This window comes from Erpetoichthys calabaricus, chromosome 12 (genome assembly GCF_900747795.2).
Source record: "Erpetoichthys calabaricus chromosome 12, fErpCal1.3, whole genome shotgun sequence".
Classification (NCBI taxonomy): domain Eukaryota; kingdom Metazoa; phylum Chordata; class Cladistia; order Polypteriformes; family Polypteridae; genus Erpetoichthys; species Erpetoichthys calabaricus.
Window position 1 is genome coordinate 92,337,630 of NC_041405.2, and position 14,668 is coordinate 92,352,297.

The window sequence follows — 14,668 nt, forward strand, 5'->3', positions numbered from 1 at the left end:
TTATTCTTACATTTTATGTATATGCTGACGCTGACATAATTGTATAAAGATCTCTCTCCAAATATACATACTATTTTATATATTATATATATTTTTATTATATATGCACACGCATATATAGACAGACATGAACTGTAAATTACACCATCTATATTTATTGATAAACCTCTAGATATATTTCAATATATCTTTTCATACATACTGTATATTATACAGTTTATACACATACACAGAGTTCATATAATTCAGCATGAGTGTGTATGTGTGTGTATATTGCGTCAAACTAGAAAACCCACCTCCTTGTGCTTGGCTGGGGTGCTTTATCATAAGTGGGGCTTACTGCAACAGAAGCTGATATTTTCCAATAGCTGAGCCTCATTTTAGCATCCAGCATCACTGCAATAAGCACAGAGCATTTAAAAAAAAAATAAAAATAAAAAAACTCTTCCCCCTTTCCTTTCCAGCCAGCTTACCTCACCACAAAGCACCAGGCCAAACGGAGATGGACTTTCCAATCCGACTACCACATCATTCTTTTTATGTACTGTAACTATACTCCCACTTATTGATATCTTGAGATGTATGTGTCTGTTTATCTCTTTATATACAGAAAGGAGAGTTCAAAAGAGAACACAAAATAAAAATGAATAGCCCCATATTAATTCCAGGTCTGGAGTTGGACGTGGAGCAATCCAGTGCAATGAAATCTGTTTTTAAAGTGACAGCACTAAATACCTTCATACTCAGGGAGATCCTTCATCCTCTTCTCAGCCATCTTGCTTTATTTTATGAATTATAAAAACCAAGATGAAGTGCTTTGTCGTTTGTTTTTTTTTTAAACTGGGAAAGCAATCTAATAAACATGGGATAAACATGTTGCACATACATGCTCTACCACAAACTAAATATTAAAAAAAAAAAAAAAAAGGTAGAAAGCACCTAAAGGCTACCTGTGTAGGGCTTTCCATGCTACCCACCAAAGAAGTGCATAGGCCTTGTGTGACTTAAAGTAGGTATAAGGAAATGGGGACAGTGCAGTTTAAATTAAGGCACTGGAAAAGTTTAAGATACACACAAATAAGACTGAGGAGAGAAAATCAGTTTTAAATCAGTACAAGCCTGTAACAAAACAGAAATGATACTACTACCCTCTGAAGCATAAACAACAAATCAGCACAAGGTGACTGCTGGGGAAAGAGGACACAGAGGTGGAGAGAACCACAGAAGCCAAAAGGAACATTTGTAAGGTACAAGAAAAAAAACAAAAGAAAGAAATGAGGCTAAGAAGTTCAACCAATAGCCAAACTTAATCACAACCTCTGCACAGCTTTGACGATATGTTCACTTAAAAGTCTGCTTCATGATGCCTTAATGCTATGCCACCAAGGCTAGAGGTGCTTTTTAAACATCTTACTTAAACATCAGTTATTTACAGGTTTAATATTTAAATAAATATGAACAGTGTCAGAACAAGCTCTAGAAATGAACCCCTTCATTTAAAAACAGCACTACAACATTTCACCTCCCCTTATTTTTTTAAACAGGTTGAGGGTCACTGGATTTCAGACGCTCCTCAGTGTGTGTGGAGCAGAGACATTGGGCTTATAAGTTAAGAAAAGTTTGATTGGCAAATTTATTCCCTATCCATATGTCATTTTTATACACATATATAAAAAAAATAATAAATACATGAGGTTTAATAATATTTCAGTTTCGGTTAATGAGCACAAGTTGGCTTTGCTTCCCATTACTTCCAGGGTCATTTTCAGTTTTTTTTTCCTGTGTGTTCCATTCCTTCACAGAAGTTTCAAACATTCCACATTTACAAACACGCATTTTCTATGAAATCCTTAAACAGGAAATGCCAGGCCCATTTTAGTAATAAAGTTATCATAGTCAGGTCTCCACGATTTTATTCATACACAAGATAGCAAGGCTGAAGATTCCAAGGAGGAAGTAAAATATTAAGACTCTAAGGAGTTTTGTCAACTGGAGATTTGTGAACTCAAAACACAGGAACCAAAATTAATACTGAAGACAAATCCTTTCTGACCATTTCAGTTTTTAATGCTCCATCAAAATGTAGCAGCCAACTAAAACACCTGCTCCTTTGCTGGGGCCGTGTCAGTCAAAGATGCTGGTGGTATATCGACAGCAGGCAGCTCCTGGACTGTGGGGGACTGTTTCGGCTCAGTGGCTTCTTCTGTCCGATACTGCAACGGTGGCTTTGCTTCTTCTGGAGTCTGCTCATTGGGAATCAGAGGTGCTGTAGTTTTCTGTGAGACATAAATGATAGTTAATTTCATTTAATGAATCACACAATGGTGGCTCAGAGGTAGAATTCTCAGTACTACACAGGATATGTGATATCTGACTGGGGCTTAATTTTGGTCTGCAGTATTAAAAATAAATATTTGTGGATTTATAACATCAGCTTGATCAGTTTTGCTTAGTTATGGAGCAGCACGTTGATAAAACCACAAGAGTTCTGGGCCAGCAACTGACATGAAAAACAACCTTGACAACACCCATTGGGAAAGTCCTTATAAAAGGTCACAAGAGCAAAGAGCTAGAGGTCTCAAGACCTAAACCTAAAATTCCCCAAAGCATGCTTTTTTTTTTCTTCTTCTTCAGAACAGGACTAGAAGTCACTTAAAGTTATACTCAAGAAAGTCCCTGAAAGTAAAAGGGAATTTGCCCTGAATGTCAACTAGAATAGTAGGACGTCACTACTCCAGGAGACCCTAGTTCCCCATAAAACCAGAAGCAAGACCTCAATGAGGCACCCATGAAGGCAGAACTCCACTATAACTGCTAAAGGTAAAACATCTTTAAAATGGACCTTTGTTCATAATGCACACGCACACAAATATAAACACTTTATATTCTGTTTATCCAGCTCAGGGTTGTGGAAAGCCCATGCCTGTCCCAGCAAAATCCGACCAATTCCTGAAAAAAAGCCACACTCAGTCTCACCAAGTTATTATTTAATATTATTATATAAAAATAAATAAATACATGTGCACAGGCACAGTAAGTGTAACAATATACATCTTACAAAAATACAGTGAATTCAGAAAGTATTCTATTTCCTTCAGTTTCAGCAAACATTGTGTTCTAGATTCAATTTTAAACAGATAAATTTCACATTTTTCAATTTTTGATTTTTCATAAAAATCTGCACATCTTTCTGAGAATGTTTTCACTTTGCCATTATAGGTTATTGAGATTGATGAGCAAACATGGCAAAAATATCCAAGTAAAATGAAATCTACTACAGGGGTAGGCAACGTCGGTCCTGGAGTGCCACAGTATGTGCAGGTTTTTGTTCCAACCCAGTTCCTTAACGAGAACTCAATTATTGCTGATGAAGCACATATTGCTTAAGTGACATTTTAATGCTTCATTTTAGTGGTCTCGCTTGTTAAGGTTCTCCAACCTTAATTGCTTATTTCAATCTTAAACTGCTGCTTCAGTGTTTTAATTGCTCCTTATTAGCAATAAGATGTAAAACAGGGGTAGGCAATGTCGGTCCTGGTGAGCCGCAGTGGCTACAGGTTTTCATTCAACCCAATTGCTTAATTAGAAACCAATCATTGCCAATCTCAGACCTTATTTAATTTTATGGCTTGTTAGTCTGTGCAATGTAAGGCTCTTATATCGTAGATTTTTTTCCTTTACAAGGATATCATCCAAATGATATGAAGCCTAAAACAGATCATTTTCAGTCTGTCACATTTTTCTATTAAATGTTTTATTAAATCAAACCGTGCATGATGAACACACACAGATGTAATTGGGAAAAAAGCTAGCTGGAGAACTGCTGGCTGCTTTGTCTTTTACATCTTATTGCTAATAAGGAGCAATTAAAACACTGAATGCAGCAGTTTAAGATTGAAATAAGCAATTAAGGTTGGAGAACCTTAACAAGCGAGACCACTAAAATGAAGCATTAAAATGTCACTTAAGCAATATGTGCTTCATCAGCAATAATTGAGTTCTCGTTAAGGAACTGGGTTGGAACAAAAACCTGCACATACTGTGGCACTCCAGGACCGACGTTGCCTACCCCTGATCTACTACACAATAAAATGTGCAGAAGGGATCTGAATACTTTCTGAATTTATTGCATATACATGTATGTCCACACACACACACACACACACACACACAGACACTTATAATAAAAGCAATACAAAATAATGATGCTTTCTACAAGCTGTTATTCATGATTCACATCTGGCCTGGACACCAAATTGCACAGCGTTTACACATACTTTTCTGATACTACAATATAATCACCAGTGTGAATGTGCACTTCACATGTCTGCTGGAGATCAGCTTGAAATCACTAAATGCTAATCCTCCCATTTTATTGAAACAGCTTTATCAAGAACATATGATTACTGTAGAAACAAAGTTTTTTTTTTTTTTAATGGAATCGTTAAGAAGTGCTCTGTGATAATACCTGCCCTTAATTTTTCTACTGCATTCCTATATGATTTTCAATATATTTGCAATAATTTCAACATTGCTGTTTTGACAATAACTTAATTATGAATGTTGTTATGTAAGGTAAGGGCCAATTTAAAAACTCAACTACAAGCAACTCAATAAATGGGATGAAAAATAAGTTTCCAACACAAAATTCCCCAACTTTGCTGAAAAGGGTCTCTGGAGTTGTTTTTTTTTTTTTTTTATTTATTTATTTATTTATTTATTTTAATTATAGGTGCTGCACGGAATAATAAGGAACTTTGCTCATTGCAGCTCCATAGTTATCAGCCATACTGTACACTGCAGTAGTTAGTTGCAGATGTCAAGTTAGAAAACGCCTTACCCATTATAGACACATAGTGGAGATGCCTTTTTTCATAGTAGAGGTGATCCCATTGAGCACACTGCTTTGGGGCTGTGTAATTAGGCTTCAACTAAAGCCTTGCCCTCTGTTCTGAGGGGAAGAGACAAACCCAACCATTTACTACCAAGGCTAACTGTCCAAATGGGAAAACAGGCAAACTAAAAAGTAACTTGCACGCTAGAAAAAAAAAAAAATGACTGTCAAAATATAAGCAAAATAAAACCTTAGCTCTCATTGAGCTGATGAAACACTAGTTTAATTCCTTATAATTTGGTTCGTTCTACAAAGCAAAAGTTACCACAAAATCAACAAGCGGGGCACTTACTGTGGTTTGAAGGTCTGGGATGTAGTTTTTCGCATCTGAAATCATAACAGGGGAAGACGATAACTCTGCCATCAAGCCTCGTCTGTCCAGGACACTTAAAAAAAAACAAAAAAACAAAAGATATTTCCTAGCAAAGTCCAAAATGTGTTTCACTATTGCCAAAAGAAGCAAACCTCATTTTTGTTAACCAACTGTTGTAGAGAGATGGGAGTGAAGTCCATGACTGAAACTCTACAGTGATATCTTTTCAAAATATTTCAGAATATCCAATAGTTTAATGCTATTGTATAAATGTTATCACCTCATTAAAAAAAAGGAAGAGGACTAGGTATTGGGAAAACATTGCCCTTCAAAAATGACTGTTTTGTATGTTTATAGCAAGTATGTTTATAGTATGTTTATAGCAAGCGAGTTTAATGGCTCGCACATTGTTTACCAGCTGAAGTAGTGCCCAGTTGGTTCTAGGCTCGTTCTCAGTGCTGCCAGGACAGACTGTGATTCCATTGTTCCTAAAATTGATTAAATTAGGCTAAAAAAATAGTATGAATGAATTTACATAAGCATTAACAGTTTATCTCTTTTAACATGTGATCATTTTAGTGCACGAATAAAGTTAATGATAATGCCAGAGGTATGAAATGCAGACTATACCTGCACTTGTAAAAGATGACACAATATATCTTCCATTTCTAAAGCTTACACTTTTTTAAAATATTGATTTTAGACTTCTAAAGGAGTCTCTCTGGCTTTGAAGGGTAAAGTTTATGACAACGGTTTTAGGAATAGTATTCTCTGTAAGAATGAGACATGGCCAATAGAAGCAGGACATGGGGAAAAGCTTGAAGGAACAAGTATGAAAATGACCAGATGGATGTGTGGAGAGTCATGGAGTGAAGGAGAGATGAATGCAGAATTAACACAAAGGCTTAGTCTAGAGGTGATGGGTGTGCTAAGGAGAAACAGACTAACATGATTTGGACACATGAAGCGAAAAATGAAGAATGACTGGGTGAACAGGTGTACTAAGCTGGAGGTAGAAGCAATGAGGCCAAGGGTGTCATAAAGAAGCTGGATGTGGTATCACAGGATATAAAAAAAGAACAGGTTTCATCCCAAAAGATGCCAAGGGCTGTGGAGCATTGATAAAAGACGATTTGTGGATCAAACAAGTAACACGAGTAAACTCAGAAAATTGCTATAAAACTGGTTATTGTAACAACAAAATTGGGATGACAAAACTAGCAAGGTTTCAAATAAATCTTTCCCCATGTTTAAAAGCAGACACTATCTGGATCACTAGCAGCAGTGTATGAGTGAGCCAGGAGTAAAAAGCAAGCAGACAGGCATGGAGCTGTGACATATTTTGGATTTGCTGCTTCTTGTGGTTGACCTTGTGTAAAGAAGGCAGTGAAATGTGATATACTTATATAATGTGGTTCATGCTACACAAAGACACATCAACATGGACTCGTCATTAGATGAGCTCCGAGAACCAAGCCATTACATCTAAGCACGAGCTCCACTTCTGGGCTGGCCAGTAACATCAAAGTCAGAACAAAAATACTGCTGAATATCATAATTAATTACTGCAGTGAGTCTTTTATACTGTATTTGTTTTTGAGTTCTAAAATGTAAGTCATAGTAAGCTTTTAACTGTATCTGCAAATTCCACGGAGGAGTAGCACGAACAAAAATAGCAATGTCATTTGCCATATGGTAATAAAGCAACTGAACTAAAATGTGTGGCACTTCTATTGTGTGGTAACTACCGTATATACACTCGCAGATAAGTTGGGACTTGATTTTACAGTATAATTTCTGGTATTTTATAATGTCGCTCATAAAAGTTGAATGCGGAAAACGCATGTTACTGGTACAAGGGATTATGATATGTTCACGCCAACTTAAGAGAGTAACCACGGAGCACACTGCCTTTATTTCCATGTGGGTGCGGCAATGCGCTGTATCTGTGTGTGCTCTTAACCTCTCTCTCGCCTACATAACCACACGGTAATACCCGAACTATTCTGAAACAACGTTTGCACTGATTTGTGTTTTTTGTATCTCACACCCTCATACACCTTTATTGTAAGAGCATAACAGATCTACAATGGAGCTTTTGATCAGAAGAAAATATGAAGCTGGTTTTAACATTGTTGAAGTAGCGAAATAAATTGGTAACTGCGCTGCTGCAACAAAATTCAATATGTCTGGGATTGGAGGAGGCAAAAAGATGTTAAAAAAAAATAAATAAATAATTTAAGTGTTGCATTTTTGAATGGGCGTATAAGTCAGGGTCTGATTTTATGATTGATTTTTTGGGTTTCAAGACCTGACTTATGCTTGAGCATATATGGTATTTATATTCCACCTGATGGTTAACCAATATCTATTGAAACCACAGAAATGACTTTTATTTGACTGAAACTAATGAATTTGTCGCTAGGTTGGTAGACTTAAGCCGATGTCGCATTGTGTGACTTGTCCTTGTGGGCCATGTCAGGTTTGCTGATCATAGTCGCCAGTCTTGTCACTGCACCATGTTAAATTAAACAACTGAAAATCTCAGGCCATGTCACGGTTACCAACTAAGCACCAACCTTCTAGTGCAGTTGTGCTTGCCCCTTTTTCTGACAGCCAATAACGTGTTGCATGACAAAGTGGTGTTATAACAAAGAGCTATGATGTGTTTATCCGCAGCCTCTGCCCTTTTTCCCCCCATTCTATTTTAGCACATAAAACATGAGACGCCACACAGACAAGCTTTTCTATTTATGAGTTATTCCTCATCGCTACATTCTATGCACTGTTCTTCCAGATGAGCACACATCGGTTCATTTGGTTGTCAGTTCTCCTGCACTCAGTCTACCCCTCCAACTGTTTGAGCTTATCTTAGCCAGTCACAGATTAGCAGGTCTCAGTTGTTAGGTATGTCACCTAAGGCAACTGGCTTCACAGGAGTGTGTTGTCAACTGCCTCCGATTGGATATGATAAATGAAAGCTAAGACTAAAAAAACTCTGGAAAAGTCATCTAATGTGAAATAGGCTTTACGGTGTTTGCATTCAATGCCCTCGTCTGAAGTTGATTAATCAAGTTTCATAACGGAGGAATGAATAGAAAAACTTGTCACAGAGTGAACAGTCTGAAACTAAACAAAAACGTAGGGTCAATGGGCACCATGCTTGTTGACAATGATATCTTAGACACAGTTTGCACAAGGTACATAAGCCACAAGAATAGAAACCTCAGAGATTTTAGTCAAGAATATACTGATGTAGTGAAATTTCATCTTAAGAGTGTTAAAAATATGATCATAACATCATTGACATAGTTATACTAACAGAAGTTTCCATTCCAGAAATGGACAGCAGAGGGCATAGTACCAGGCAGGAAGTAGCTTACACAGAAATACATACTGTGCTCTACCCATCTTAGCAAGGATGCTGGCTAAAAACACGCATTCAAGGGTTAGATACAAATTTACCTCAAAAAGGCTAATAATTTCTCCCGCACAATTATGTAACCTTTCATCTTTTGATATAAAGCTAGAAATTTGTATATTTATTTAAATATTTATGAAACAGCAATATGTCTGTATGAGAGTATAAAAATACATGTGTCTCTGATTTGTGATTTATCTGCTTAATAACTGTCCCTCCCTGCCTGGGTAAAAACTCACATTGTTTCAATGTTCTTGCTCCTAAAATGTAAATGAGCTTCCCATGCCCATCAAAACTGATCCCACTCTACTACTGTTTAGATGATTATTGAAATTAAATCACCTCACAAAGCACAATTGCATTACTTAGTCAGTCCAGCTGTAAAACGGAGCTTATTCCATCCGCCATTAAATAACTGTGCCATTATTATATTACTAATTTTACATCTAGTCTTTGGATAAGACTACTTGCAGTCTGCTTTAAAATATTGTTCTGTATTGCTTTTAGGTTAGTACTTAAATGTACTGCATATATACTGATCTCTTTGGGCAAAATAATTTCAAACTCGTTTGTCAAATTTCTTACATTCTTAATTAAACAATACTGTAAAAGGTACAATTACCAGTCCACTGCATTAGCCTCATTACTGCTGATACCAGCATAGGAGAGAGTTTACTCCAAACCACAATTACAGCAGCCCAGGTAAGCAGAGAGCGGAGGAGACTTTGTGCCAGCAAAGCAGCGGGTCCAGATGGAGTATCGCCACGACTGCTGAAGGCCTGTGCATTGGAGCTGGGAAGTCCTCTACGGTGCATCTTCAACCTGAGCCTGGAACAGGGGAGAGTCCCGAGGCTTTGGAAAAAAATCACATCCTAGTGAGCTGAATGACTTCCGGCCTGTCGCTCTGAAGTTGCATGTGATGAAGACCATGGAGTGGCTGTTGCTTCACCACCTGAGGCCACAGGTCCGTCACGCCCTCGACCCTCTGCAGTTCGCATACCAGGAGAAGGTGGGAGCGGAAGATGCCATCATCTACATGCTACACTGATCCCTCTCCCACTTGGACAGAGGCAGTGGTGCTGTAAGAATTATGTTTCTGGACTTCTCTAGCACCTTCAACACCATCCAACCTCTGCTCCTTAGGGACAAGCTGACAGAGATGGGAGTAGATTCATACCTGGTAGCATGGATCGTGAACTCTCTTACAAACAGACCTCAGTATGTGCGTCTCGGGAACTACAGGTCTGACATTGTGGTCAGCAACACAGGAGTGCCACAGGGGACTGTACTTTCTCCAGTCCTGTTCAGCCTATATACATCGGACTTCCAATACAACTCGGAGTCCTGCCACGTGCAAAAGTTCGCTGACAACACTGCTATCGTGGGCTACATCAGGAGTGGGCAGGGGGAGGAGCATAGGAGCCTAATCAATGACTTTGTTAAATGGTGCGACTCAAACCACCTACAACTGAACACCAGCAAAACCAAGGAGCTGGTGGTTGATTTTAGGAGGACCAGGCCCCTCATGGACCCCGTGATCATCAGAGGTGACTGTGTGCAGAGGGTGCAAACCTATAAATACCTGGGAGTGTAGATGGATGATAAATTGGACTGGACTGCCAATATTGATGCTCTGTGTAAGAAAGTACAGCAATAAGATGCTACAGATGTTCTATCAGACGGTTGTGGCAAGCGCCCTCTTCTACGCGGTGGTGTGCTGGGGAGGCAGCATAAAGAAGAGAGACGCCTCACGCCTGGACAAACTGGTAAGGAAGGCAGGCTCTATTGTAGGCATGGAGATAAACAGTTTGACATCCGTGGCAGAGCGACGGGCGCTGAGCAGGCTCCTGTCAATCATGGAGAATCATCTCCAGTGTCATCTCCAGACAGAGGAGCAGCTTCAGCGACAGACTGCTGTCAATGTCCTGCTCCACTGACAGACTGATGAGATCGTTCCTCCCCCACACTATGCGACTCTTCAATACCACCCGGGGGGTAAACAACATTATTCAAAGTTATTGTCTGTCTGTATACCTGCATTGTTATCACTCTTTAATTTAATATTTTCTTTATCAGTATGCTGCTGCTGCTGGAGTATGTGAATTTCCCCTTGGGATTAATAAAGTATCTATCTATCAAATCTAGAAATGTCAAATAATGACTAAAGGATAATGAAACCTGGAGCCGGTAAACAAAAATACCTTGCAAGTCTACAATAATGATATAAAATAAGGAGAAATAAAAAAAAAAAAAAAAAAAAAAGACTACTTCTTAACCTTTCTTCTATTGACCAAGCATGTATTGCTCATTATCACATGCAATCCTCTAATCTTTAACTTCTAATAAAATCCTTTGAGAATTGGGTAATATTTCTAATCCCTACTTTGTAATCCAACACACATATTAAGTGTGCCACATTCATTTACATATTTTGTGTGTATACTATACAATTACAACTATAAATACTATCAGAAATACCCAATTTTTGTTTTCCTACTTATAACAAAAGCCAGCCAGATATTTGAAAACTATTTTATATTGATAGATACAAATGTATTTTACTTAGTGTTTTTCTGTCTACAACATGTAGTGTTTTCCCCCTTGTATTAGCAACAACAAAAGAAAATGCTTCAGTTAGCCACCAAGAATAGTTTTTGGACCTCTCTTTAAAATTCAACTTTATCTTTAAAGCCCAGCCTTACCAACTTTGTGATTATTCTAGATATCTTAACATCTACACGTACCTTATCTCTAATGATACAGCCAGCGCACATTCACAATTTATACAGGAGGAGGGGGAAAGAGAAAGAGAGAGAGAGAGAACTACCCCAAGAGTAACCCATGCAGGCAAAGGGGGCATGCAAACTCTGCTCAATGACACTGCATCATACTGCATGCAATTGTCAACAAAGCTGGAGTGGAGGGGATGGACATACCTGGGATACACTGGTCCACATAATACTTCACAGCAATTCTTCACAATATTCCTGTGACTGTATGGATTCTGTACCCTGTTCTTTCCTGACCATGAGCCTTTAATCTAAAGAGAAAAAATACTTTAAAAAAATCAACATAATAAAGAGGAAGTCTTAAAACACAAAACAATAAAAACATCAAATAATTATTTCTTATAAAAAAATAAATGAATAATTCCCCACTAATTTCATTTGTTAGATTTCAAACATTGTTAAAGCACTTGGAGCACTGAATGTACCTTTTCCCTTTTGTTATTTCTCATCTTGCTGGGACCTTTGACTTACTTTAGATCACAGATTCCATTGTCTCTATCTACGTAGGCATTCAAGCAAGTTATCAATTAATTTATCCTATACTATAAATCGCAATATTTCTCCCGTGATCGCACTTGCTATGAAAGGTAAAGACAACAGTAATTGATTGACATGACAAACAAATGTCATGTCAAGACATCTACAGCCATCTATTCAAGACTGCAGTACACACACACACACACACACACACACACACACACACAAAGTAGCAAGTAGACTTGAATGATAAAATTCTCACAAAGGTCCTTTTCCTTAACAACACAAACATTTTATCACAATATTAATCCGATATCTGCCTTGGTTAATTTGGCAGTAGTCTGAGATTTCAAAAATAAATTCACTACTTGAGCTGAAGTAGGCTATTTGGCATCTTCATACCAATTTTCTATGCCATCTTAATCATCAATGCAGAGCAAATACCAATATGAAAATGTGAAAGAGTCCCAGATATTCTCATTTTTGTTTCAAACTGCGTAACAGAAAAAAACAAACAAACAAACAAAAAAAAAAAAAAAAACACTAAAACGTTGAATTTTCCTTTCCAAAGGTTCTTTTTCTTTAATAGGAAGCAGCACTGTACCATTTTTCATTCTTTGAGTTGATACTAGACACTATGGATCAATGGCACTACATGATGGTACACTTTGTATGCCGTGTTACTTTTACCTTTTGTGGTATCATGGGCTTTGCAATGGACTAGAACCCTGTCCAGCACTGGTTGCTATTTCTCACACGTTATTGCCAGGGTAGGCTCAAGCAGCACATGATCCTGAATTTGATTACACGGGTTTGAGAATGCGGTGTCATTTTTACAGCCTTAGAAGGAGTAAAGTAGAACAGTCTTTGGGTTGACAATTTACTCTCCTTGGGAACAGGAGTAGGACTCCCATCTGTTCATTGGGTTGTGTGCTGCCAGAAAATCCTAAGATCTATTAAGAGTGAAGCGGACATTTACAAAGTCAAAAGGTATTGATGGAGCAACACTAATGCCTGTGCCTACACTACAGTTACTCTCTTGAATTAAACAATTTACTTACTCTTTTATAAAATTAATTTCTGCAAATGCTAGCCAGGATGGAGACCTTTGGGGAAACTTTTCTTCAAATATTTCAGATTGGTATATGTAATATCTCTGTGAGTGTAAAACATTGTACTGCAGTTATCACTAATAACAATCCCTACAGAATGCAAGCAGCTGTACAGACAGACTATCTGGTATTCCAAATTATAACCGTTCCTTGTTACTGGGTATTTTATAACAGTCACTAAAGTCTCCATCATTTCTGAGAAAAGGCACAAGATTAATAGTTTGACAAGTTTTCTTTCCACCACTAGGTGTTTTTGCTCCCTAGCTCTGCAATAATTATGCCAGCCACAAGATCATTTTATCCACTTTATCCAGATAGAGAAGTAGAATCTGATGTTTAACACTAATGTATATTTACAGTAGTAGTTGTGTTTGCCATCAAAGATAAAATATTTATGTCCTGTAAACCCACTTGGTTGTTTAATTTAGAACTTCTTCCATCCAACATGTAGTAGAAATACTTCATTTTCAATAGTTACTCAGATTCCATTAGGAGTGCAGTATTTAAACATTCTATAACAAAACCATCAAGATGAACTATTAGTCCTTTGTTGGCGGTTATTCCTATTAGGTCATATTCAGAGCTACTGACTAATCCCCAACATCCATCCATCCATTATCCAACCCGCTATATCCTAATTACAGGGTCACGGGGAATGTAGCATGAAAAACCTTCTAAATCCACCGCATACTTGTACTGTTGATTATTTCATTCATAAAAAAATTTGTGGTCCAGTTTCTTTGTTTTGCAGATTCAACAAATAGTTTATTGTAAAATGACCCAATGCTTTATCCTTAAAAGCAACAGAATACTGCATTTGAATCCTCTGGACTTTACTGGACACCTCACCCCAGTGTACTGCCAATCTCATTTACTTTTAGCACATTGTTGCTCGGAGTTCTATGCAATATTCCTCAATAAACTCAGAAAAGTGGCTGGCCAACTTTCCTAACCACCACCATACACCTTCCTGCTTGCATACTTTTGCTTTGATTCAAAGATGCCCAAGAAAGAGCCAACATATATCAAACACACCCACATCTTGGGTTTAATCAGCATCTTCTATTTTAAATCATTCTTTTCTCACAAATTCTCCCAACATACAGGTCCATACAGCTCATAAAATATAACAATACCTAAAAGGTTGCCTTCTCTGGCCATTTATCAGACTATCATTGCTATCCTGTAGCCAAGAATGTGTTCATGTGCATACTGCAAATGAAATGAAATTAAAATAAACTCCCATAGGATGGATATGATATGGCCCAATCACAATAGTGAAATAAAACATATTAAGAAGGCATGGACCTTAAACCAGGAAAAAGTAATTGAAATGTAAAGCTGATTTTACATTTAGTAACACTGACAAAACTGAACAAGTTTTTATTTTTAAAGTGAAGGTGTCCTTTAGTCCTGTCTTATCACTAGAACCGCACAGTGCTAGTCAAATGAACGAATACATGCAGTTATTGATTCAGCTATTAATAATGATGGTTGGCTGGGTGTAAGAGCTGAGCAAACACTTACTGACAGGGAGCAAAATCCATGCAGGCTGTGCTTTTATTATTTCTAATTACTTTCCACCAGTGGTTGGTAAGCAACAGAAATTTTCCTGACAACAACCATAGTAAGCAGAAGTTACGTAAGCATTTGCGCTTGAAT

At 37.6% G+C, this 14,668-nt stretch overlaps 1 protein-coding gene across 2 annotated transcripts in view; it reads right to left on the reverse strand.

Annotated features, from left to right (window-relative positions):
• Positions 1-1,528: 1,528 nt before the first annotated feature.
• Positions 1,529-14,668, reverse strand: part of zdhhc9 (zinc finger DHHC-type palmitoyltransferase 9) — a 66,271-nt gene continuing 53,131 nt past the window's right edge. For both annotated transcript variants that reach the window (XM_051935074.1, XM_028815887.2), the window contains exons 7-9: positions 11,565-11,668; positions 5,187-5,280; positions 1,529-2,276 (exon numbers count right to left, since the gene is read on the reverse strand). In XM_051935074.1, the coding sequence (XP_051791034.1) occupies positions 2,094-2,276; positions 5,187-5,280; positions 11,565-11,668 (381 nt within the window). In that variant the 3' untranslated portion in view covers positions 1,529-2,093. The remainder of the gene's footprint in view (positions 2,277-5,186; positions 5,281-11,564; positions 11,669-14,668) is intronic.